Source organism: Notolabrus celidotus, chromosome 2 (assembly GCF_009762535.1).
Source record: "Notolabrus celidotus isolate fNotCel1 chromosome 2, fNotCel1.pri, whole genome shotgun sequence".
Taxonomy (NCBI): Eukaryota; Metazoa; Chordata; class Actinopteri; order Labriformes; family Labridae; genus Notolabrus; species Notolabrus celidotus.
Window position 1 is genome coordinate 21148528 of NC_048273.1, and position 27274 is coordinate 21175801.

Below are 27274 nucleotides of genomic sequence, written 5' to 3' on the forward strand. Positions count from 1 at the left end.
GGAAGAGTCGACTCCTCCTGACAGTCAACTGGAGCCGCTTATGTTGTAGAGCCACCAACAACCGACGACAGCCCTGGACGACAGGGGGAGAGCGAACTGTTTGTTTCCTGAGTTCACCGCCGAACTGGAGCTTCTACTTGTTAGTCTTCAAACAAACGGAGGTTTTTGTCTGCACGGCGACGAGGAAAGTGTTTTCATGTTGGACAATTCACAGTGTTTACGGGGAGACTTCCAACTGGCGAATCGCATCAGTTCGCCCGGGAGGGTCATCGTCAGAGACGGACACCCTCTGCTCCGTCAGAATCAACTGTGTAGAAAATGACCGGAGAGAAGGTCCGCTCCCTGCGCAAGGACCAGAGGCCGAGCAAGGACGAGGATTTACTGGAGCCGGACGAGGAGGCTGCTACCGGGACATTTACCGCCTCCAAGACGAACAAGAGCAGAGCGAGTAAAATCTTTAGCAATCACAAGTTAATCAAGACTTCATCCACGCAGCAGCAGAACCAACAGTCACAGATTAATGCTAACACCAACACAGTGTCATCAGCAGAAGTTATCGATGACAATAACAAAAACCCTATCATCAGAACCGGGCAGGACTTCCCGGTGCACGAGTGTGTGTTTAAGGGAGATGTCCGACGCCTGTCATCGCTCATACGGACGCAGAATATCGCCCAAAAGGACGTCCATGGTGAGTGTGTTAGCTCCCCATATCTGAAGGCAGCATCCCAAATCCCAGCATGATAATTCACATATCCCAATGTCCATAGTTATAGTTGGCTAATAGGCCATCAGTCTCCAGCAGCACTAATAGGCGAGGCTTCTCTCTGCCACAGGCCTGGATAACTCATCCCAGAATGAGAAATAGTTTGATTCCACTACCTCACAATGTCTGTGAATATAGTTCATTCAAGTAATCAGAACCATAATATGTGAAATAACACTTGTGTTATCAGAGGATGCAATCCCCCCTCCTCTCTGAAACCTTGAGATCACACATAGTCACAAAATCCCTCCCAGATACGTCTTTTTTTTGTGCCATAGCTACATGACTGTAGCATGGATTCTTTGGGAGAGCCTGATAACATCTGTCCTGCAGTTCAAAGTTTGCTCAGATAACCACAATTTTTAAAGATTCTCTCCCTGAACCTGCAAAGCACAGGGCTGTTTTGTTCTGGTTCAAGTGCCAAAACAAAAGATGGCCTACACTTGGGCTTGTTGTCTGCCCTGGAATGTGGTTTTACCTCAAGTCAAAGCTCTGACTTGATACAGAATAAAACCTGAATATCAGCAAACAAAAGTGAATATGAACAAAGGTGTCGAGTTTAAGCACTTTACCTACTGGTCTAACAGTAGCCACATACGATAGAATAATCTATCACCTGCTGTATCTGTAGTTTTATCAAAGCAGTTTTGATATTACTCCTACGCTCCAATGTTTTGCAACTACAAGTGGGATTTTGGGTGTATTAGAACATATTTTTAAACTAATATTTGTCAATGAAATCTAACAGGAAAAAGATACTGTTATTGTTTATTTAAAAAAAAAAACGTGTTGGGTATGTTTAATTCTCGCTGATACAGACAAAAGCAGAAAGTTCTCATATTAAAATAAATAAGCCAAACATTTACAAAATATATTCTTCAAACTGATACAGCATTATCAATTTGCTCAATCATCAATTTGGTGACACTTATTGTACCTTTGCTGTAGACTGTTTTACTCAGAAGACCACTTCCATCGTGATAACCCTGAGCAATGAGGACACATGTTGGAAAGGAACAACAAGGTAGCAACAATGACAGAGACCGATTCGTTAGAACTTGAGCTCAAAGAGTGGCTATGGAAAAAGACTTGAACCATAGATGGGATTCTTGAAGTTGGCGTCTCTGTTGTTCCACTGCCCTACCTTTTACAGTTTATCACGATGTGAAGTGGGACCTCTGGCTGATCCCCAGCTTCTGTTTTCACCCACATCACGGCCTCTACAGGGCCGGCCCTCTTTACTTTGGATGCTTGCCCACCACTCTCCTCCTGGAAGAGAAGCCTGGAGGAGCTGACAGGGCACATTGGCTTCCTCTTGAGGGATTTTCCAAATGCCTATGAGGCACATTTAACATCCTGAGAAGAAAACCTGGGCTTATCCAATCCAGGCTCTGATGTTATTTTCCCTGAACGCAGTTTTTTTTCCAACCATTCAGTGTTTACATCATGTTTGTTAATATGCCATGCCCCTATGTTTGTTAAATCCCTCTTTTTTTCAGGGGTGCAGATGGTTAAAAAACTATAATATTGCTTATCCTGGTAGAAGCACAGAAAATAAGCTAATGCTTTGCATATCATTTTAGATTTAGTGGCCTCTGCCTCCCTTTTAAAACATCTAATTGACTCTGAGTGTAACAGTCCTGGAGGCACATTGCTTGTCACAGACTCTCCTCTCTTATTGTGATAATCAAATACAGCTGACAGCTTTACATTTCTTTCTCTTCCTGTAGGAAACACACCATTGCATCTGGCTGTCATGATGGGGCACAAAGGTGAGTTATTGTCAAAGATTTGGCCCCATGTGGTTTATTATCATTGCACCACCTCCATGGCGTCTCTAAATGAACCCTGTGTGTCTATTTGTTCTTTAATTTGTTTTATTTGTGTGTCTGAGTGTGCATCATTTAAATTTCTGTTTCGGTTTGTGCATCTGTCTGGTAGGCACCAGCAGACATTTGTCACTGACTGCCATGCAAATCTCAGACAGCATGATGCTCATGCATGAATAAAGAGGCTGTGTACGGTGAAAAGTGGTATTGAGCAAGAAATAATATCAATTTTCTTTTTAATACATTTATCGAAAATATTAGAACAGATTTAATTACCAGGGATTAGATAAAGATGACACTACCAGAAATAGGATCCCCTCTGTGGCTTCTGTTACTTGTTGTGAGAAATGTTCCACCGCTGGCTCAATGGGTTTAAATCCGATAAATGAGATAATTAGGTGAGATTTATGCAAAGTCATTAACAACTGCACATTCTTTTCAGGTTGTGCTGTTAGTGGTTTGTTGGTGTCTCATGTGAAAGAGTTATTTTTTATGTAGTAAACAAAAAAGTGGCACAACAGATTCTGATGTTTGGCTTGTTTTACGCTCATAGATACAGCGCTGTGCTTTTTGATAAAAACCTGGAAATCAAAAACAAGTAGTGTTTCTGTTTTTAACACATCCGAGCAAAAGAGAAATCTGTTTGGCATATTTGTTGACTATGTCATGATGTATCAAAGCTCTGTAGAAGACCTAACATGAATTTGTTTTTAGCTGAAAGCATGTGCATCAAATATTAATACCCTGCCCCTCTGTGAAGTGATGCTTACATTTTATATCCGAAGGAGACTTCAGAACATGCTTCTAAAAAATTAATCCCCCTGTTTTTACAGTGGGCTCTCAAAGAAGCATAGGGTTACCCGTACTGCACACTCCCATTTGTTTAGTGTCTGTCATCCGAGCACGGGTTTCGATTGATTTCACATTGGCATAGCTCAATTCCTGCCGCCATAGTGAAGGCCCCGCAGCTACCTATTGGTAAGCCGGACTGCGACAGGGTGAAGTGTACTCGCTGTAGATGGGAAGCCATAGGATTGATTGTGCTAATGAGGTTGCCTATCTCCTGCCTGAGCAGCATCCTCATTCTCCTGGGATGCTCAGGCAGACCAGACATGGAGAGAGCTACAGCATGAGATCATAGTCTGGGTGTGGCTGGTCTGCTGGGATGGAGAGGACAAGGCTTTCTCTGTGTACAGCGTACAGTGTCTGTGTTATTTCATTAGCTGGTACTGACAGTGACACATGTCTGTGGCCCAGTGGATTTGAGTTTTAACAGCTGAGCAGGTGAGAGTGTAACAGTCAAAATAGAGCATTGCTTAGTTAACATCTGAGTTTCTGCCAATGGTAAACAATAAAATAATGGAGAGCAAGAGTGCTTATAAGTGTCAGTTATACGAGCATTAGTATAAAAGGAACATCTGCACAACATTGGGCACATAGGCTTTTTTCTGAGATACTCCAGCTCTCATATAAGTGTAACAACAGGGCAAAAGCTCATCATGCCATAATGCATTATCCACACTTATTTTGTACTTGATGGAAAAATACATTGTGCAGACTTTCTGCTGCTAGAACAGCCACCCTTTTTATAATGCTGCTTTAACTAAAAAATGATTCCAGCCCTTCATTAATCTGCCATCTGTTATTTTCTCACTGTTTTATTGCTTGGAATCTCTCAGATCTCTTCATATGTTGTGCTTCTTCTCAACAACACTCCTCAACCCAAATATATCCAGCTTACAACAACATAAAAAGGGAATTAAATTGTCATATATTTTTAGTTATTGTGTTTAGGCATGACAAAGACTGTCAAAAGGTTGCTGTTTCTTTTATAAATAGACATTTTGGTTGAACTCTGTGGGAGAAGTGAAACAGTAAATATAGTAAAAAACAAAATGTGAAGTTGGTAAACCAACCAATTGTTGGTACATTTTTCTATGGCCTAAGAACACACCAGTTCCCTGTATGACACATAAATTGAAATGTGACCTTTACACATTCCCTGGAATTGAAACTCCCTTGCAATGATTCTTATTTCAATTTTCACTCTGGTGTTAGATCATGCCGCATATATTCTGATACACACAGCCATGAGCAAACAGGAGCCCACGGACATGCACTAATAGAGGGAGGTAAGCGTGGGGGAGGGGCTGCCTGACCAACCGATGCACCCCGAGCAGTTGGGGTTTCAGTGTCTTGCTCAAGGTGTAATGAACTAGCCCCTCTCAAACTACCAGTCCAATTTCCAAACTTGGTCCATACCTGGACTTGAGCCGGTGACCCTCTGATTCCCAAGCTAAGTCCCTATGGACTGAACCCCTGCCCCCTTACTACTACTACTACTACTACTACTACCCTACTGCCCTCTTAAAGGAAACAAACAATTTCCTCTCTGTCAAATAGTTGTGATATCAGTTCCCACATATAAACTGTATGCAGCAGAACCAAAACATTGGTTTTGGAGATACAACAGAACTTAGTGAATGGTTGATGGCAGTGTGGCTGTCAGAGTTAGACTTCATTGATGGTCAAAAGTGCCTTGTTTTGGCAAATGGTTTCTTTAAAAGAGGAATCCATCAAATTATGAGTGGAAGTACAAGTTTTTTTTATGTATAGTACCATTAAGTTTGTCTGGAGAGAAAAAACACACCTCAGTCTTTGCCTCAGGGTTTCTTACAATGTAATTCTTCAACTTCTGTTTGATTCGGTCACTGAGCCTCAGATCGATGGTGAGGAAGTAAGCGAAAAAGCCTTTTTACGGATGTACTCATGCCACATGAGAATGGGTGGTGATGATGGTTTTTTTTTTTACAACCCACAGAGCCTCTTAACAAGCGCTCCATCTGAAGCCAATGCACGTAGTGAAGCATTAGATTAGCACTTTATTTCTCCATCCTGCTTTGCCTCTCTCATTCCTCTGTTTGAGTATTAAGTGACTCAAGCAGCACCTCTGTACACCTCCTGCATGTGCAATCAACCCAGAGACCCACAGGGAGACTTTCTTTTATCAATACTTTCACCACTGTGAAGCGGGTCGAATCGCACTGCCAGCCAAGCTAATGAGTTATAGGCTAAATGTTAATGTATCCTGGCATCTATTTTCGATTTGGTTCAAATGAATGAACTGCTGTTTGATTATTCTTTTCTAGCTCCCTGCAAGCGAAGAACAACAAATACACCAACCAGAGCCAGAACAGAATGTGTTACAACTGTAGCGTATGATGAAAAGCTGAAACAACTATTCAAGTGAATACACAGGAAATAGCTTTTTAAAATGTATGTATTCCACTTCCTTTGGGGTGATGTCAGTAGAGGAAGAAAAGAGAGCAACTAGTGGCCCAACAGCAGCTCCAGATTTGCAGACTAACTTTTACCCAGCCTGCAGGAAACAGCATCTCTTTCACTTATCCATGAATCTTTGTTGTTCTCTTCTATAACTGCTCATGTCTTGGGATTCTCTACTTCTCTTATTTGCATATGTGTTGATAAACAGACTAACTGTTGATGAGAAAAACCTTTAAAGAAAGGCAGGTTATTCAAATTACAATACCGACTGGATCAGCGGGAACCTGATGCAAAGCTTAAGTGTTTTGTTTCTTAAAGGAAGTCACCTGCTCACTGTACATTATCCTGCTTATTAGTTGTCTGCCAACTAAAGCTGTAAACAATATTGATTCAGCACTTCAAAGAATTGATACAGTATCACTTTTGAAAAAATTGTGATACCTCTATGTATTGATATTTTTTTACACTCCTATTGTTTAGCCAACTGATTGAAACTGATGTTTTTGCCACATTGTCAACAGGCAGAGGTGAAATGTGACGGATTCCGTGGATTGATTTGATATGTGTGATCAGGTTATCCCTAGCATTGCTTTTGCTGTTGAGAGTTAATGTTGCCAATGTTGTTGTTATGGGGTTTTGACCAATCAACATCAAGTGTTTAACACAGCCAAGTAACAAGTCAGAAGATAATTTGTACTTCTGGAATTATGCGAAGATTAGTGTAGATTAAATCATGTCAACAAATATCTATAGCATTAAAAGTATATATGCTATAGTCAACGTTTTTTAATCCTCCAAGCTGGACAGTCTCCTGAAACGTTGAGAGGCAAGGCGCAACCAGACGTTAACAGATTCATAGCGCAGGACGACGTAGCCTGGCTTTTCCCGCACGGTTATGTAATGTATATCTGCTAAATGTTGTCATTATTATTACACAATCATTGGATTTAGCGGGGTGATATATAGGTCAAGGGCCTGAGGGGAAGCTTACATCAGAGAGCGAGTGCTCCAGCACTCGACATCAGCCTCTGTTATCAGCAGCTCCATCCCTGAGCCCCGGCATGGATCAGACTAATACATAAACACAGAGGTCCGCTTTTTTTGTCTGCTGATGTAAGGCTCTTTGTGAGGCACTCAGCACTTTACATCCACACTTTCCTAGTGCCAAAACAGCTTCCTTATTTGATTTAAGCATGCAACAATATGGCCGACATTAGACAATCTTTCAGTCACTGTTTGGAGTGCAGTGCTTAAACATGCAGATCATGCAGAGCACAATTGGGCAGAAGTTTAAAAGAAATCCAATTCAGACTAGTCATGAGCCAAGTCTTTGAACCTCAGCTGCTCCCCTCATGTCATTACAATGACTTCCCTTCGGCCTTTCTTTGTTCGTTTCTTTGCCAATCTTCCAGCTTAAAGAAAGCTGTACAGTACAGTAGAGCGATTGTTTTGCTTTTAATTGTTTCTGTAAAGAATATAGCCTAAAAGCACAGTTTTTCTTTAACAACACTCTTGGGACAACCAGACTTCTCTTTGTTGTTTGGATGAAATGTTTAATTAGGTAGAGTTTCCAAATGTATTCCTCTCTATCATAAAGAATGTATGAGACCCCAGCCTCTGTCTTATTAATAAAACATAGTGAGTATGTAGATCGGGGGTGATGTGGTATTTTAGACTATTTGACTAGGTTGCTGTGTTGCACTGTTTTGCTCTGTGAGTCAACAATTTGATGCTTTTGTTGATGGCTTTCTAACAGAAACAAGTCTGAACATGAGGGTAGTAACCAGTTTGAATTTGTCAACATGACTAATAGGGTTGACTCAAAGGTTTGCAATGAAGGAGTGTATGAATGGAGAGCTTCTTTGCAGCTTTTAACCCCCTCAATAATCATTAAAAGGCTTGTCTAACAGCTATTCTAACTTCTCCATCAAGTGAAAGCTCTACATGTATGCACGCAGCAGTTAGCCTCTGCTTTGCATTGAGTGCTTTACTGCTCACAGGGCTGCAACTGTGGCTGCCTAGTGCTGAGGCAGCGAGCTTCATGGGCGCCAACTTTATAATGAATGATGTCACGACAAAACTGACAGCCGAGCCGGAACAACAGGCTTCATTTTTGGCTAGCTGTGGTTTGTTGACACAGTGCCCGGAGAGCGAAGGCATTTTGTACAGCACCTACTGCTGATCTGGCCACAGAGGAGGGATGAGGCGTTCTGGCTGTTATCCCATCGTTCGAATACAAGCACAGCTCTAGAGGTTGTCTTTCGTGAAGTTCCACATTCAATTCCTGAGATTCCACCCTCGTTTTACAGCAGTATAGGCCCTAAAGTAGGATGCAGTGTTGTGTAACCATTGGTCTCATATGGCTCTTTGGTTAACGGGTCAGCTGTCATCTCAATCCTACACACAATCTGTCCCCTTTTTAAATCTAGGATCATTTTTTTATCTTTTATCAACGCTACAGGAAACTTCTTCAGTAATAATCACACATATTAGCAGAGTTGGGCCAGGAATTATTTCAAGATGTACTACAAAGCCCAGTCAGATGATTGTGTGATGAAAGTGTGGTCAGCAGCAGTTGTGCAGAGAACGGCAGCACAGGAGAGAAAAGTCAAGGTTTTGATTTTGGTTTGTTCCTGTCTCACAAACGTCTTAGGTGCAAGTGACATCTCTGTGTAGTGTTGGCAGTTAGAGGTTAGAGTTTCTCAGGCGTGTTTTGGCACCATGGCAACATCAAAGGTGATGACAAGCAGGAGCTCATTAGTCTCAACTTATGTAAGTCCTGTCAAGACATCGTAAAGCTGTAATGCTCAAACAGGCATGTCCTGTGCATATTTGAAGCCAGTCATGCCCTCTTTTTTTCCAGTTTTGCTTAGTCACGGGTGTGTTTAGTATCTTCTCATTAGAGCTGATTCACCCGTGACGTTTGTCCTTTAATGAACAAGCTCAGAACCTTTGTCTGTATATTCCTCTAGTTTTCCTCTCCAGTGAAAGTAAACCAATTCCCTTCTACTTAGGAGTCCCCTTTGAGACAGCTATTATATTAAGGTACAAAAAAAGTCCTGTAAAAAGATTATGTGACTATTTATCATGTTATCTTTTATTGCCTGGGTAACAATTGTCCAAGACACCTCAAATATATTCCACCTGCATTCAATCCTCAGTTGCCCTGACAAAATAAAACCTGGTGTTGTATCTACCTTTGCCCACTCTGCCAGTGCACTCAGTTTCGTATAAGTTTACAAGTGTACAGTAGTAATAACAATAATGCAGAAGTGAGCCAGGGCATGTTAGGACATTTCTCTGATTTGATACTTTGAAATCTGTTACTCCTTCTGTTTCTCTGAAGTTGCATATCAATCTTTTGGATGAGAGCACCAGTCAGGGTTAAAACAGAAGATCAGATTAAGATAAAAAGCTATACCGTACAGCAGATTTGCTGATCTTCTACTTTTTTTACTGTAAGTGTCTCGACTCTGAATGAGCCTACGTGAAAGCATTATCCCTCAGCAAACCTGTGCTTTCTCTCAAAAATCTGCACTTAAGACTGAAAACAAACAAACAGAGGTTTGTTTTGGAAGTGCGCACGCTGAGTCATGTTGGAAAGCACACATTTATGTAAAGATGTTTCTCCCTCCTGTCGGTGTTGTTCATCCTGCTGTTTTTTTTTTGTTTGCATAATGCATGTGTTTCTTGTTTTCCTTCATTTTATAACAAAGTTGTTTAAATCAAAGTAATGTTCTCCTTTTTTCTTAACAGAGTGTGCCACCTGCTGCTGGCCCACAATGCACCTGTGAAGGTGAAGAATGCTCAGGGATGGAGCCCGCTTGCTGAGGCCATCAGCTACGGAGACCGGCAAATGAGTGAGTATCCACCTGTAACAAAGCTCCCCTCTCACTGACACACTGACATGATTGCAGTTTGTTTGAAAACTCTGATGAAGGATAGAGAAGTTCTGATCAACAGATGCAGATCACAGTTGCCTCTGCACATTCTTCCACACTGCTGCCTCCGAGTGAGGTCATGCTGCTGGCCTGCCTGCTTTGTCCCTCAGATCGAGGGGACATTCCTAAGGCCCTCTGGCTTTGTGCTCTTATGAAAGGCAATTCATTAAATGTTTCTCTCTCTCCTCATAGGCCGATTATGCCCAAGCCCCTGTCTCTTCTTTTTCATCAAAATGTTTAGAAATGGAATTTTTTATATATTCTTGTTACATTACGTCGCTGATATAATAGCTCAATCAATCTTGTTATTTTACAGGTATTCTTAGCACACATTGAATATTCACTCATCTTAAGCATCTCACAAAATGCGCTTTGAAAGCAAACCTTCAGTTCATAACTCAGCAGCAGATATCCCTTTTTATATAAGGCACTTAAAGACTTCACAAGGCTGTATTGTTTTATGATATCTATGATGTCTATCTTTATTGTATGGAAACAGAAAGGCCTGAGGTTTTTCTCTGGGTGGTTAATCTCTGTGGCGAGGGTGAGATACTAAATAAGTGGGTTAAATAGAATACCAACACTGCAATATCACTACAAGAGCACAGGCAGGCTGAGGGGGTTGAAGGTCCAGTGCTATTACAATTATAACTGTATTTTAAGTGCCATGTACTGGTATATCAGCCCAACAAATACAACATAGTTAGAGATCTAGTAAATATCTGGACCCGTTTTGTTTGATTTGTTGTCTGTGTTCCTGCAGATAACTAGCTAAAAGTTAAAAGTCACATTGAGATAATTTCAACTCGACTGTAGGGAAGTTCAAAGGCAGAATAATGTTAAAATCGTTCAAAGCCACTTAAAGTGTCAGGCTTTTAGGATGGAGGACCTATGAGAATGGCTCTTATTAGTGCAGCCACTTGCACCAGCTTGAAGCAATCATAGAGGGAGGCAGCTTAAAGCGTCTCCATTGACTGCATCCTCTAATTAACTCTCTGATGCCTCTTACTTACCTGACCATGTTTACAAGTGTTCCTGTTGACCGGGTGCTGCTAATGTTTCGTCGTTTTTTCTGCACCATTTTTCTGGAGTGCTGACAGGTCCTCCTTACCTCATCAAGCTTGTACAAGCCGCAGTTCATGCGATGCAACAGTACGACACATATTGTTTCCACTTTAGAGCACACCCCTCACTTTTTCTGTCTTTGGAAACCAACTGTCTTCTGCAGCTCCAGTTGTTATTATTAATAACTATTGCACCTTTAACATGCTGAATGCTGCAAGTGTCTGAATATTTTTTAAATACATTCTGGGAACCACAAACTCTCACTGAAAAGTGTTACTTTGAGACTCCATAATTTAGAGGGACTGTCGTGTTGCTCCAAGTACAGGTCACTGCTTCTGTTGTGACAGCTCAGCTTGGAATGCTGAGTCTGCAAACCTGAAACGATTAAACTACGTGTTCCTTCCATAAAAGTTGACCTAGCTGCTACTGTGACATTAAAAGGGAACTTTGCTGAAAGAAAGTGACTGTTTTCCCCCTATTCAGCCCAGTAAATAGTGAGTTCTTTACAGGTTAAGTCCGGCACAGCCCTGCCCAGGCAGTTAGAGCTGAGTCAGTACACGTCAGGAGTCTGTGAGGGAAGTGAGGTCCAGGGAGCTTTGTTTGATTTACAGTGAGGCAAATGTCCAAGCCTTGAAAAATGTGCTGGAAAAATAATCAGAAACCATCTAGCTTCAGAAAAGTGCATTTGAGTAGTTGCAACAAGATACTGTCAGATTAAACTACGCAAGCATTTTCTTGAATGGAATAAGTAAGAAAAATTCCACCTCAGTGATCTCATTTTGTTATTTTTAGCATCTCGTCTTGATGACTTTCCAGTGATGTCATCACATTTTTTGTTGGGATTTTGTCACGTGAGTTATTTTTCAATTTGAAGGAGAAGAAGACAAAATGTGCCCCAGAAATAGATTGTGTCATTTGTTTTTGCTAAATAGGAGCTATTTCGGTCCTCCACACAGCTGAGCTGTCAGCGTCAGGAATTTGTTAAAAGGGTGTCGCATTCATGTTGTGTTTTTTCATCAGGAGACAGCTTGCTTGCCTTTTCTGTCTTGTCTAATTCTCAATCAAACCCAGAAATATTCTGACCACTTTATGAAGTCACAAGCCCAGTAGATGAAGCCATGTTTTTTATTGATGGATAGAAATTAACAACAGAGCATTTTTTAACACAGCATTGTTTTTGGGCTGGGTGTTGGGTGTACATGCATGTCTAACCTCTGGATGAGAGAAATTGGCCTTCTGTAGAACAGGACACAACTTTAAAAACACAACTGTCTCATCTATCTTTGTGGAGGAGAGTTGGGGTCCTCAGATGTGCTGTAATTGTGTGGGATTATCACCCCTGACTGAGTAAGGTTGTTCTGTATTGAGCCGAATGAGTTTGTTTACTTTAACAGCAAAATCAGCCAGTAAAACAGCAACATACGAGAGAACCATAATATACTCTGCAATCATATAAGACCCACAAGTCTTCCTTCCCCAAAACAGCTGCTTGTAATCTCTATTCAAACATGTACAGCCTTCATCCCACATGTCCTGTGTTAGTGTCATTTGGTTTCACAGTTTGATTCTTCTGAAATGTATTGAAAATGAATTGAACATGGCTCATTAAGTTGATATCACTACAGTCGGATTGGCCTGCTATCAGCTGCCTTACTGTTGTGTTTCCCGCAGTGACTCCACATCCACCTGTGTCAATACTGACTGCTGTCACTCTTCTTTTCACACCTGCCAGCACCACCAACCGTCCAGTCAGATCTCAAGTCTAGTTGTTAAATAGTCGCAGTTTGTCGTGGTCTGGATGTTAAATTGTCCTGAAACCGTCTCTTTTCATTATCACGTAGGGGCAACATTAATGAGATCACTGACTTAATTAATGCCAGAAAAGTGCCCAATCAGTGTCTGGGTGAGTTTGCACCAGCACGGAGAGTCAGCTCAGGTTAGCGTTAAAGCGGTCAGTCTCTGAGCTTGTGTTGGCTGGGTGGTCTGTGTCCAGATGGTAAGAGTACTTTTTTCGTCTTTGGTCCCACTGTGAGGCAGTGAGGATCAGGAGGAGCCCCATCCAGAGCTTGTCCACACTCATTAGGCTGCCAGGACACAGAAGACACCCTGGTCCTGTGTTTGTGTCTGTGTTTATTGGCGTGTGTGTCATCATGTGTATCAGTGCGTGCCTGTGCTTTCAATTTGGCCTTGTTTCACCATCACAACTCCCTCTGTGCTGCCTCATAAGGAGCACCAGTAAGACAATATGATGATCTGTTTGTGTATGTTGACTCACCATGTAGAGCACAGGAGCTAGCTACTCTAATGCTGAGGCCATATGTCCACAAAGCTTTTTAGTCATATGAAACTGTGGGGCGGTCTGGGTGTAAGATGCTGAATAGTTTCTGTATTATTCTTTCCATTAGTTTATTGCCAGCACAACCATGTCATCATTTAATCCCCATCTGGCTTCATCAAAGCAGCACATTTATGTCAGTGGGTGGGGATGAGTCCACTCCTCTAATAAACAGCAAATAACGATGAACTAAAATGCCTGCTGCTTGGGTGTGGATCCTCTTATTTCTCCATAAACATGAAGATCCCTTGCAGCTAATGGGCTAAACCGCTTTGAATTCCTGTTAATGTGACCTGCTACAGTTAAACGTCTCCAGCGAGTGCGCTCTCTCCCCTAGGTCATTAAGGAGGTTAAAGGCGCGGCTCATTAGCAGGCAGCTCCATATTGGGCAGGCTTGTTCGCTTTGAACTTCCTGGAACGTTTTGATCCCTGCAGGCGGCGTGCAGGGATTGGTTGCGACGCAGGCGGGAGTGTCCCTCTGGCCCCGGGAAGTCAGCATATCTCTGAACCTAGAATCAGTGTAAGTGTAAACCACGTGATCTTTGCCTTAAGCATGTGTCACTGTCACAGGGATTTGTATAATGAGGGCTGCTGCTGGTGATAATAGAGGTGACTTACAGTAAACTCATGAAGGCAAATATTTGCTCCTGTAAAACTTGAACCTTAGCTCTTATAAAGAACAGTTAGAGAAGCAAAACCAGGGCTGTCACTTCACACAGTTGCTGCATTCATGACGCATGACAGTTTGTTGTCTTTAATAAAAGCTTTGGTTATGTGACATGAAGTTTTTTAGGGGTGAATGATGATTGACTGCTGCCTATTCACAGTCTTCTGTCTGCTTCTGTGAGGAGGGTGCTTCACTCAAAGGGCAGGTGCTCTCTGAAGAGCTCCTCATGAAGGAGAAGCGCATCTTCAAGTGAGGAAGGTTCCATGTTTCTGAAAAAGGTCCTTATTAAATATATTTCATGACATGGAAAATCTGGCTCCAATGTCGTCTAGAGAGGGTTTGCCAGAGCACAAGTGGAGAATGAAGTTGGTGGTGGCAGTGAATAAATATTCTTCTTGGAGCAAGTGTTCAGATTCAGCAAAGCAAAAGGTTAATCGAAGAAATTCACAGTCACCCGTGATGGAATAAGTGGCATATCTCCAAAAACTTTTGAACAGATTTCTCAGTGGAAAAAAAAAAGCTCTTCAGTCATTGCTTTTTTTTCTTAAGCTACAAAAAGCTCCTTAGTGGTTCATGCTTTTGGTCTTACTTCTTTCTCCTCTTTCTTTGTGGTTCCTCTGTGTGTTTCAGTCACGGCACTTCTGAGGAAGCTGAAGCAACAGTCCAGGAGAGTGTGGAGGACAAGAGGCCCAAACTGCTGAAAGCCCTGAAAGAAGTAAACTCACTGTTCTGATCTGTTCTCATTAACAGCATCACTCCCCATGTCTCATGCCTCATCAGATCTTCCTACTTTTCATTCTGCCTATATCTCCTTGTCTCTTTTGATGTACTCTTCTGTTTTTTTTCTGTTCTTTGCAAGTGGCAGAGCGCATACACAGAGGGTCAGAGAAACAAAGTACACAACCCGTAATAAGCAGATAGCCCTCCCAGACATCAGTCGAGTTTGTCCACAAATTACTGTCATCACAGAAAAGCAAAGCCAGGGTGGACTCACACATACATTATCACCTAGACCGAATTATGCTGGGTTTAAGGCTAAATGACACCTTGTTGTTTTGCAGCTGGCATCATAAGTACATGCACGCACATTGTAAACGTGTAACAGACCTCAGAGTCACAATTATACTGCAGTGCTTGTTATGGATGTCTGCCTTATCTTCTTGTAAGTATTCAGTCGTGCACTCATTGGCATATATGCTTTATGAATACACCCCCGAAGTCTTAATGCACAAGCTGTCTGGTATTTCAGAGTTTGTGTTGCCATGACGGGAGTGTTCCTTCCTGGACGATAACACACAGGTGTCAGGCATGCCTTATTATATCTCTCTTACAGATACATAGAGATCTATCTTTATATAGCTCAAGGAAATGATGATCTCCTGCCAGCATGACATCATCACCAAAGGCCACATTGAGACCACCAGTGGTGATAGCGAAATCTGCTCATGCCTTCCTATCACCCAGCAGGATAAAAAGGCTATATAAAGTTGTGTCAGCCAGGCCTGATTATTAAGTGAGAGGCTTTGGCTCATTATTTGAATTCTGCAAATCTGCAAAGAACTCTTTTATTGTTTGCAAAAATTGTATAGCTTCTTTTCCAATGTTAACGTGCATGTACATAAAAGCAAGCAACAGAACATTTATCCTATATTAAGATATAAGGTTATTGTTGTATGTTTTATGTGCATGCAAGGTGTTTCTTTTTTATTCATTCTCTTGAGAATGAGATTAATTTGCTTCTTTCTTCACAGCTAGGAGACTTTTACTTGGAGCTTCACTGGGACTTTCCAAAGTTGGGGTGAGTCAGAATCATCTCCTGCTGCCTTAGTTTCATAAACATTACACATTCTGGAAATAATCTTAAATTTAGCCTGAAAGAAAAGGTGTCACAGACAGGAAAACATTATAAAATGTGTCACTGTCTGTCCAATCTGCGTTTCAACGGACTTTGACTCACCAACCTGGAAAGAACTCCTCCTGGCGGACATAACCAACTTCACCACCTCCTAATCTGTCTGCACTGCTGTGTTTATGATAATGTCAGCATTATCTGTTAATACCAGAAGCGGAGTTTGTTCCCCAGTTTCATTTAATTCAGCTGTGTCCTGGTAAACTGATACAGAGAGCAGATAACGTGTGACAGTAGATTAAATATTTTCATGCAGCTTTTGCTTCGTCTGGTCTCAGAGCAAGTGCCAGGACCGGATTCTGTGAACTTACTGTGTGTTTGTGAATTATTGACAATGTGGGAAAGATGATGGAATAGATACATGATAGCAGATGAATGTAAACCGGTTGCATATAGGACATTTGTAAATGGCAGCTGTCTTAAAGCAAAAGGCTGACATTTGGCAACAATGGTCTAAAAGTGACATTTTAATCAGGTTAGAAACTGGACTCTTTTATGCTTAGAGAAGAAAGTAGGTTAATGTCTTCCACAGAACTTTTTGCATTGTGAAAATATCTCTTCATATCAGAGAACAATAAACATTTTCTTCTTCAGTGAGTCCTCACTGTGAATTATTAAAGATTTAACTGCAGATCTCTACACTTTGTGCCAACTCTAGTCTACAGAGCTATATGCTACCGAGGCTTTGAGGACGTTGGTGATTTTCATTATTGAGTGTGCTCTCTAAATTTAGCTGTTGTTCACATGTTCTCACTCACTGTATCGTTTTAATGTTGCAGTGCCTTTGCTCTCCAGAATCCTGCCTTCAGACGCCTGTAAGATCTATAAGCAGGGCATCAACATCAGGCAAGTCCACAAATGCAAATGTGTGATTTTGAAAACAAGAGTCTCTTCACCACACTATATTTCCCTTTAAAAATACCTTGTTTACTTTCAGCACCTACTAATAGTATTTCATCTTTCCTTGCATATGACAACCTCCCATCTCCCTCCTTTCTCTGCTCTGTCTACCTCCCATTCCCATCAACCTAGTTTGGCTAACTAGGGTGTGAAATCAGTGCCTGGCAGGATGAGGAAGCTCTGTGCTCTGATCTTTTACTTCTGTGTTTCTATTTAATCAGAGCAGCATTGAATGATAGTTACCTGTAGTGAGTATTTTGCTTCCTCCCGCACTTCCAAAAAGCGGCAGCAGGAATCAGTTTCACTCTGACGCATGCTGACACAACAGTGAACTTGGGGCAAGAATCCACATCGCTGTGTAAAATGGTCTCGCAGGGGAAAAAGCTAACACCAGGCTCTCACAGATGGGGCATATGCACACATTAACACGCAGATCTGAGTTTTATAACAGGGTGAACATGTGACACAACACAAACAGAACCTTATTAAGTACTTGCATTGTGTGTTAAAATAATGACTAAATCTGTGTGAAAAACAGAACTGAGAGCATGCAAGAGTGTGTTTGTGTCTCTGTGTACTCCTCCTGGATGAGATATCCTTGATGTGGAACTCTTCATTATTCTCTAAAACTGCTCCTGGCTGTCTAATTGGTATTCAAAATGCCCTCCTATTTTACTAGAGCTGCAGGGAGAAACAGAAAGAGAGAGCGATAGTGTGTAAGAAAAAAAACTGTCACAGCAAGTTCATTTACATTCTCCTGCTACTGTGTGTCAGGCCTGTCATACCTACCCTCAGCCTCAGCTACTTCATCACTGATTCCCTTTGCTGTTGTGCCTCATTCCAGGACTACTCATTTTGACATAGTTAATACAAAAAGAAAAAGATTCTTGAAGCACTATGTTAGTCTCCCATAGCAAAGATTACCATAATCATTGCCCCTTAACTCTGAGAGCAAAGGTGTGATGTCTAACACTCTTCTTTTTTTTCTCACACTTTGTGTGTTAGTGTCTTTCAGTTGGCCAGTGTATGCAGCTCTTCTGCTGTCACACTGTCGCCTGTTTTACTGTCTATTCTCCCCACAATAATCCTAACTGTATGGGTGTGTGTGTGTGTGTGTGTGTGTGTGTGTGTGTCTGTTTGTACAGATTGGACACTACTTAATAGACTTCACAGACATGAAGTGTCAGCGTGGCGACCTTAGTTTCATCTTCAATGGTAATGCCATCCCCTCTGAGTCTTTTGTTGTGCTGGACAATGAGCAGAAAGTCTACCAGCGGATACACCACGAGGTGAGTGAGACACATGCTGATATTACACTGAACGAATACAGACTCACTTGCACCCCCCTATGTTTGAAATGTGTATCACAACCAACAAGCAGGGCCATGACCAACAACTATCCAATCTCTATATGGTCTGCCAGAAAATGTTTTCCTTGGTACAGTGTTTTTTCCATAAAATGTAAACAAACAGAAAAATGTGACCTCCTTATTTCTCTTTCTATGGCTATTTAGATATTAAGATACATTATTTAGTTCAACCAACATTAGAAGAATCCAAATGATGTCATTTGCCTCAAAAGCGACTTAAAAAAATTTAACAGATCATTAGTTGCATCAATTTCTTTGAAGGGCCTGCTGTTCAATTGTTGTATCTTAATGGCACAGTGATGAGTTTTTACCTAATTTTGAAATAGTGTCACATTCAAACTGGTGCATTTTAATGATCTACATCAGGGGTGTCAAACTCATTCAGTTCAGGGGCCACATACAGCCAAGTTGATCTGAAGTGGGCCAGACCAGTAAAATTATAACATATACCTATAAATAACTACAACTCTAATTTTTTCCTTTTGTTTAAGTGCAAAAAATTACAAGTACATTCTGAAAATGTTTACATTTAATGACCTTTCTTTTTACAAAAACAGCTGTTGTATTTTTTGACATGATGAGTCTCATAGTGGGCTGAATATTTTAGTCTTGAAACCTGCTGCGAAAACACCAGACACACAGGTTACCCATTCATCTGACACAGAGTGTAATTATTACTGCAAAGGAACAGATAGATTGTAATAATGAACAAGGTGAAGTTGATTATCTTGGACCCCTCAGCTCCAGCATGAACTGTTTGCTTGCTGGACAGTGTTGTATGTCAGGGGTGTAGTGCTAGTGTTAGTAGTTAGTGGATCATCTTATAGTGATCTAAAAAGTCTTTATGAATCTGGACCGGATTTTGCAAAGAGCAAGTAATTCAGTTTCTCACTTTGAGAAAAAAAAGTCCCGGAGCACTGTTCAGGTGCGCTCCGTCATCACTATGATTTTATGCGGCCCCCAGAGGACAAATTTGAAATAGTAGTTACTTATATTGAGAAATTGCAGTTAATGTCTTCACTGTAATTTTTTCACTTTGCAAAGTCGTTCTGCGGGCCAGATTGGAACCTCTGGCGGGCCGCTTTTGGCCCGCGGGCCGCATGTTTGACAGCCCTGATCCACATAATAAAATTAGATTATCGGAGACTAGATTGATAATTTATTTGCACAAAATCTTTAATGTCTGTGTCAGGGTTGAATTTTCAAAACAGTTGATATTCAACACTCACTCTAAGTGGTCAACATGACAGTGGGGCAGAGATGGGTAATGTTAAGCGCTACGCCTGCTCGCCTTTTGTTGACAAGTTTTTTCGTTGTTACATTAAAGTTCAAAATATAGTTAACAATATAATATAGCTCCCAAATAAATGCATGCTTTGACAAGAGCTACATCTTTACAACAGTGAGAGGTGGTGCTCATGGGAAATGCAGTCTTCATCTCAGAAAAACACTACCGATTTCATCCAACAAGGTCACCAGATTCAACACAACATGAAAACTCCTTACAGGGCCTTTAACTGTATAATCAAACTTTTTGGTGAGAAGAAAAACAGCTAGCAACTTTTTGTATTCTCACAATGTGGTAAGCCACATTTATAATCATTGCATCACTAGTTGGGCTTCTCCTATGGTTGAGAAAATAATGCTATAACCAGAAATGTAAAACTTACTCCAAACCAGATTATGTTGCAACAGAGCTGGAATTCAATTGTTTTGCTGTAGTCAGATGTTGAAAACTTAATAGCATGCATATGTCCCCTTCTTTTTCTACTGCCTTGTTTCTGACTGTTTAAAGTTCTGAGAGTTCAGGGCTGTGTTGATGCCTTGTTTTTTTTCCCTAACTCCATCTTGTCTGTGCAGGAGTCAGAGATGGAGACAGAGGAGGAAGTGGACATTCTGATGAGCAGCGACGTATACTCCGCCACTCTCTCCACCAAGTCCATCACATTTCCAGAGCGCAGACGGGCTGGCTGTTCAGAGAAGACAAGACGGTTGGTCTCAGTTGTTCTTGATGTTAAGAGGCTGTCTCTGTCATTTTATCATTTCCACCATTACATCTTTTCAAAGTCAGCTGTGGGTCATAGCTGTGTTTCTGCTGGATATGGAACTTGTGGAATTTTCACATGAAGTTTTCCATCAGATTTCCTATGGAGGGCAGGACATGGATGAAAACAGTACACAGGGTTCGGAACATATAGATACTGTAATTCACATTGTAGGCATGCAGCATGCAATGTTACATAATTGCAATATGTTATGGCTTTAAGTTGGTTTACTTAATCCAATTCAGACTGTTGACCTCTTGTCTGACTTAAAAAACACATGGAGAACGGAAAGTGATGTCACATTTGCTTTTTTTTCACTGTAAACAAACTGAAACTTGACCCTTACCCCTTATGTAATGTTGAGTATCACATCCTGTCATCCTGCCCCCTTATCCTTTAAGACAAGGGCAACTGGTTTGTCACTTTGTGGATTTATCTCTTTCCTGTCCCTCCAGGAGCGTGTGGGAAACTTCTGGCCGATTTCTACTCCGTAAACGGCCTGGTGCTCGAGTCCAGGAAGAGGCGGGAGCATCTGAGCGAGGAGGACATCTTGAGGAACAAAGCCATCATGGAGAGCCTGAGTAAAGGAGGGAATCTCATAGAGCAGAATTTCGAGGTGAGCCTTTGGACATCAAACAGGGCTGACTGTCACTTGTCATTCAGCAGCAGTGATGGGAGTAGAGAGGAGGCTGTTTTTATGAGAGAATCAAATTAACGGCCCCCAGCATCATCATACATGATGTGATTAGAAGGTTTATGGGGCCCTATGGAGCATCACATCCCAAACATCCTGTCATGGATTATTACATAAGACATGTGCATGCTGAAATCATGATAGTACACTGGAGCCGATATGACTACTCAATCCCTCTGAGTCCTACAATGCTTGTATGTAGCTTAGTCTACTTTCAATCTCTACTTCATGAGAGAGTCAGTGTCCTTGATACTGAAAATAAAGCTCTTTCTGACTAGATGTGTCTTAAAGCTATGAAAAAAACTAGGTACTAAAAATGCCTTTATATAACAATGTGGTCTTTGTTGTTGTCATGAAAGGCAGTTATATAACAGTATGGTTAAGAAGTCAACATTTAGAATAAGACTATATATAATATAGAAATCAAATCCAAGGTACAATAAAATGATATAAATAAGTTATAAAACATTACACTGCTTACATCAATAATTGCACTGTTGTTGTATATGTACAGAAGTATACACCGGTCATATTAAACAGAGTTTTTTATTTACATATTGCAAATATTGCTTTGATTAATCCTGTCCCGTGTTTTAATATTAATTCTAAATGCGGTCAGTTATTTCATGATAAATGATACAATACTTCAGTCATGACATTCAGTCCTGCAAACTAGAACCAGAAGTTCCTCAGACATCTGGAAGTACTATTGTTCCATCTGAGCTGACATTTATTACTGACCCATTATTCTATTTATTTTAAGAAGGAAATCTTTTTTTCTACTTTTTTTTTCTAATTCAATTGATTAGTTCTGCAGTGTATCTTTCAGTTGTTTTTTGTTCCCAGTTTAAAATGAAGTGACTCAGAAAGTTAGAAAAACCTAGTTCAGGTCTCAAAAAAAAGAAAGAGCAATTCTTTGAGGCTTTCTTAGCATAAAACATTGAAACACTGGATGCAAGTGAAGTGCATTTTAAGGTACTTTGTCACTTTAAGGAGAAAACACTGCTCTGTGGATGAACACCTGTGTACTTATACCTGCAGCGTAACCACGAGTCCAGTCCAGAGACTGTCCTGTCCCGGTGGAACCTTGGGGTAGGACACGAGTCTCAGACTAAATAAACCTCACAGTTCCCACTGCCTTATCTGTCCAAAGATAAACCCTGTAGAAAGAGCATGGACCTCCTACCAGACTCTGTCGATCAGCTCTGCATGGTTTATTGAGACATTCCTGTCTGACTTGTCCCTGTGTTGTTTCTAAAGACGTTTGATTCATCACGGACATGGAAACAAAACAAACACCCCCCCACCTGTTATTGTTGTATGTGTGTGAGATAGGTCTACCTCTCTCATGTCTGCCATGCATGGAAGTTAAATCCTAGCACTGCCACCTTGTGGTGACAGCTGCAAAGCTGCCCCTTCCACAGAGATGATTCTCCCATTCACCGTCCCCTCACCATAGTATGTTCCAGAGTTGCTTTCCAAGCCTTTGTCTAAACATTGAGCATAAAGGCAGCCGCACAGTGGAGAGAATGCCTCTCAGCACTAAAAAGGTGTTTTGATGTCAACTCTCTCTTGTTCTGAGCTGGGCTTTGTCTCATCACATTGTCCCCCTGTTGTCTCAGTCTGTCCTCCACCTGTTTGAATCACCGCTCACCTCCTGTTGAAAGTGAACCTGCTGTGTTTTAGAGGGTGTCCATGAGGACATGGTTTCCCCTCAAGCCCCTCAGCGACATGATACATGGACGCGGGTAAGAGGAAAATGAGCAGCTGCTGTGACGTTGCCATGTTTACCATATCAGGAAAGAGCAGGTCCACTCTGCGCCTGTAGACACGCAGAAGTGTGGGGACAGGATTTCAAAATGGGCTGGACACTATTGATGACATGGATGAGGGCTAAGACCCCTGGTGCCATAGAATGATGAAGTGACGGGACCCCGGCATACCAGCAGATCAGGGCCTTGGCTGTGATGTGTGTACTCTGTCCTCGTCACAACAACATGCCAGAGCTGATACACATAGTGAGAGAGAGTGAGAGTGAGAGAGAGAGAGAGAGAGAGAGAGAGAGAGAGAGAGAGAGAGAGAGAGAGAAACAGAGAGAGAGAGAGAGAGAGAGAGAGAGAGAGAGAGAGAGAGAGAGAGAGAGAGAGAGAGAGAGAGAGAGAGAGAGAGAGAGAGAGAGAGAGAGAGAGAGAGAGAGAGAGAGACCACATTGAAAACACCATAACATTCGTGTCACGAGCCGCAGTGTGAGAGGAGGTGAGGACATTGTCTCCATTTTTTATTCCCGATACAACCAGTCGACTCACGTCAAAACCAGAGTCTGGCCAGCTTACTACATTTATCCACATTATTCTGCCCTAGTTTCCATATTTACCTGCAGCTTTTAAAGAGAGGTCAGCTGATGTTCTTTTCAAACTTTGGCAAGGACAGCAGGTTCATTTTAGAAGAAAATCAATTTAACAAGATTGAGCTTATCCTGGTTCATTTTCATGGCCAAATGGTACCATATGGTGTTGCTTTGCTAAGGGGAGGAGTTCCTGCGGATAATAAAAATGATCCAAATGTTAATTCTCTGAAGGGGCCTTTTGTTCCATCAATCACAGTTTGTTATAAATGGTAGTGAATCCTATTCCTGATTGACTGATGATCTTTTGGCAACAGAAAATAAAAAGCCTCAGTGTGTAAATCTCCCACCGTAGCAAACATGCAAGTTGAGTTAATGGGGGAATCGTAAAAAACTGTTTTATTGTGAATACAAAAAGGGACAAGAGGGGATCAGACTGTTTACTAACCTGTAGTGATTCAGTTTAACAGCCTGCGTGCGCATGTGTGTGGGAGGCTCAGCAGGCCAAACAGAGGATACTGTGTTTATTGATGTGACAGAGCCCTCTAGTGGCTTGTGTTGTGCATGTCAGAGCACAGATGGAGCACAGATGGGTTACACTTGTTAGATTATCCTCAGTGTGATGACTTATCATTTTGTTTTGTCTGCCACTTCTGTCAACTTGGATATGTCATCTGTATTTTCGTTTTCTTAATCTGTATTTTTGTGGTGATTCTGTCTTACATTTAACCTGACTGTGCTTCATTTTCAGCCGGTGCGGCGGCAGTCCCTGACTGCACCTTCACCTAACACTATATCCTGGGAAGAATACATCACTGCTGACAATGGAAAGTAGGTGTCTACATATTTTGTATAACTTCTATATGATTCTTAGTGTTTGACTTTGAAATGACCTATGAGATTTGATGTATTGATGTAAAGGAAGTATGGTCAGTGGCAATTAGTGCACATTTGAGAACTCGTAGATCATTTTTTTCAAGTGGCTCCAAAACACATGACAAGTTTACAGCTTTCAGCTCTCCCTAATATGATTTACATCCTGACAGCTCGGTGTTTCTCTCCCTCCACAGAGCACCTCATCTAGGGAGAGAGCTGGTCTGCAAGGAGAGCAAGAAGAACTTCAAAGCCACGATAGCCATGAGTCAAGACTTCCCTCTGGGCATTGAATCGTGAGTGTTCACTTTAAGTTGGCATCATCACTGTTTTCAAAACAGCAGGCAGCCAAAATCTCCTCAGGCTCTTTCCTTCTGGCATGATGTGTGACCTGGTAAAAGAAAGGAAATTACTTATTTTGGCAAGCGACTGAATGTTTTTGTGATGGAGTTAATCATTTTCTTCACATAAACTAAATTCTGTGCTTTTTTTTTTGTGTTTCTGCCTTAAAAAACGTGAAAAACGACTTTCAAATCTGAAATAACTGTATTCTTGTGTGTCGACGGTGTCTTACAGTTCTCTCATGTGAAGCTTTGACAGGTTCATTTAATTGTGTTGATAAAGGCAGAAAATTAAGCGAGTAATTCTGTAAAAGTTTTTGAAACTAACAAAAGAGTTGAACTGTTTGAGGCGTCCCATCTTAAACCTGTATTTTTGTGTTTGATTTGTCCGCCAGGTTATTGAACGTCCTTGAGGTCATTGCCCCCTTCAAGCACTTTAATAAACTCAGGGAGTTTGTTCAGATGAAGCTCCCTCCTGGCTTTCCTGTCAAACTCGGTAAGCAGATCAGATTCAAAGACCTATACTATGTAAGATTGATCTGTGACAGAATCAATATTTAATCAGTGAACCTAAGGTTGTGTTGAAAAGGATTTTTATAGTATCTGTTTTTTTTCCTCTACTTGTTAAAAATGCTGCAAGAAATCTAGCACAGACGAGTTTAAAGCATGCCTTTGTATTTCCACTTGTGTCCTTTTCAGATATCCCTGTCTTTCCTACGATCACAGCCACGGTGACTTTTCAGGAGTTTCGCTACGATGAGTTTGATCAGTCCATTTTTACCATTCCAAACGACTATAAGGAGGACCCCAGCCGCTTCCCTGACCTTTAACCTCTGATGCTAGCGGACGAAACAAACTGACATCCAAGCAACATTATGCTATGAAAAACGTTATCAATTACAACACAAAAAGTGGAGGGAGGAAACAGCTGCGATCTTCTCCCTCAATGAAAAGGGCAACAAGATGACCAATTTTACGAGACAAAAACGGCTTCATCAGAGCTGATGGAGGCTCACGGTGGCAAAGGGGTCAACAACTCTTTGCACCAATAAGTGTTTTGCGGTGTACTGTTGCAGGGTCTTACTTTCACTTTCAAATTTGGTCAAATCCAGAAGCCGAGGCAGGAAGTGCAAATATCTTTGACCTGACAGTCTGTAAATCTCATCGGTGAAGGGCATTGAGTATTAAATGAGTGACAACAGAGCAGGTGAGTTTTCTATGTATGGGGTATAACAGACAACCAGTTCAGTTGATGCTTTGTATTAAAGTATGTAAGTAATGTTTATAAAGGGAATGTGTTCTACCTTACCTGTAGTAAAGCACTGATATTACTGTGTGAAACATTTGGGAGGAATTCCACCAAAACTGACCTTTTAGGTTATTTTTTACAAACTTCCATTAACTTTTAAGAATTAAGTTTCAGTTTTGTGATATTAGATTTGAGGCTTATGAACATTGTATTATTATGAACACCTGTTACACAGGTGTGGAGGAGATAGTATCACTGTTTTACAGTCAATGCTTTACCCTATTCAAATTTTAAAATGCTTCCAAAGGTATTCTGCAAATATTAAGAGTTCACAAAACTATACTTCAGTTTTGGGAAATGAGAAGTGGCCTCTTTCGTAGATTCAAAACCTAAAAGCCTGTTTTGCAGAATTCTACTTAAAAACTGCACATTGTAAGATTGTTAGGTTGTGAATGTGTGTGTGTGAGTTTATGTGCGTGCGTGTGTATGAGACATTGAATTTCATGGGCATGGAGTAGCATCACTGAAATTTTGGGCACTATTTAGATCCACTACAGCCACTTCTACTTTCAGCTGAGTTGATACGTAGACACTCATTTAGTGACAGTCAGCCCTTAACCCTGCATCTAAATTATAATGATTTCATTAGGGAATTTCTTGAAAAGCTGCGAAATGTATGGTACCATAGCTGGCTCTTTGTCTCTCTTGTACGAGTGGCAGCAAGCATAGTTATCTACGCCTTTTTTTTTTTTTACAGACATTTGTAAACTATGTAACAAACTGTACAATCCAGCTTGAAGACAAAACCTGGGGATTGTAAACTAAGTAGATAAGGACAGTGAATGAATGATGACATGTCCATGTCATTTTTACACATGACAAGTACCAAGCTTTCCCCTGCACAGTATGTAAATACAGCTTTTGTCTCTTATGTTTTCCTATTTTTTGTGCCGAGTTTAAGATGTCCTCTTCAAGAGGAGAGTTTGGGATTTTCTTTTTTATGTAGCGTCAAAGGACTTTAATTCAAGGGTTTATTGTTTGTAACATGTTGGCAGTTGCTATTTTGTACATACTTGTAATGTTTTAAAGAAACAATGAATCTCTTCATTCTCCTGTCATTATTTTCTGACCCAACTCACTGAACCAGCTTCAGATGTGTGAAACATTCAGTCTTTTCCACAGAGTAACATTGGTAAATATCCAGGTGTGTATTTGAGGCTGCAGAAGCCAAACACTATAGCAAAATATTGGTGCCAAAGACTCCCGACCCCCACTGTCACTCAAAGTGATTTAATGTGTCTTCATTTAGCTGGTCTGCAGAAAATGACCCTGCCTATATGAGCATGTGGCTGTGTTTCCTGTGCCGTTATGAATTAACCTACTGCTACTGATACTTTTGATAATTCACTGTTATCTAACCCTAAACTTAGGAGTCATCTGGCAAAAAGAAAGGCAGAAAACTCATTACATTTTCTATTTTCAAGGTTTTATTTCAAGCTTAGCTACTATTTTTGTCGTTTTTTACTATAATGGGTAAAATGTACTATTTTTAGATAACTTATAAAAAATAATTCTTATTATCATAACCCTAACCCTAACCTTAAATTATTTTTAAGGTTAGGGTTAGAGTTATGATTAGGGTTAGGGTTGTAATGAGGGTT

The 27274-nt window shown here is 41.0% G+C and overlaps 1 protein-coding gene across 1 annotated transcript; it reads left to right on the plus strand.

Moving 5' to 3' along the window:
• On the plus strand, nucleotides 1-26720 carry LOC117805946 (ankyrin repeat domain-containing protein 13C-like). The gene is given in 16 exon segments (XM_034674583.1): nucleotides 1-691; nucleotides 2497-2538; nucleotides 9639-9740; nucleotides 14519-14551; nucleotides 14554-14603; nucleotides 15640-15672; nucleotides 15674-15686; nucleotides 16577-16647; nucleotides 17843-17986; nucleotides 19928-20015; nucleotides 20018-20062; nucleotides 20571-20728; nucleotides 23902-23981; nucleotides 24221-24319; nucleotides 24760-24860; nucleotides 25064-26720. Coding segments are annotated over 16 exon segments (1563 nt in total). The 5' UTR covers nucleotides 1-318; the 3' UTR covers nucleotides 25195-26720.
• The last annotated feature ends 554 nt before the right edge of the window (nucleotides 26721-27274 follow it).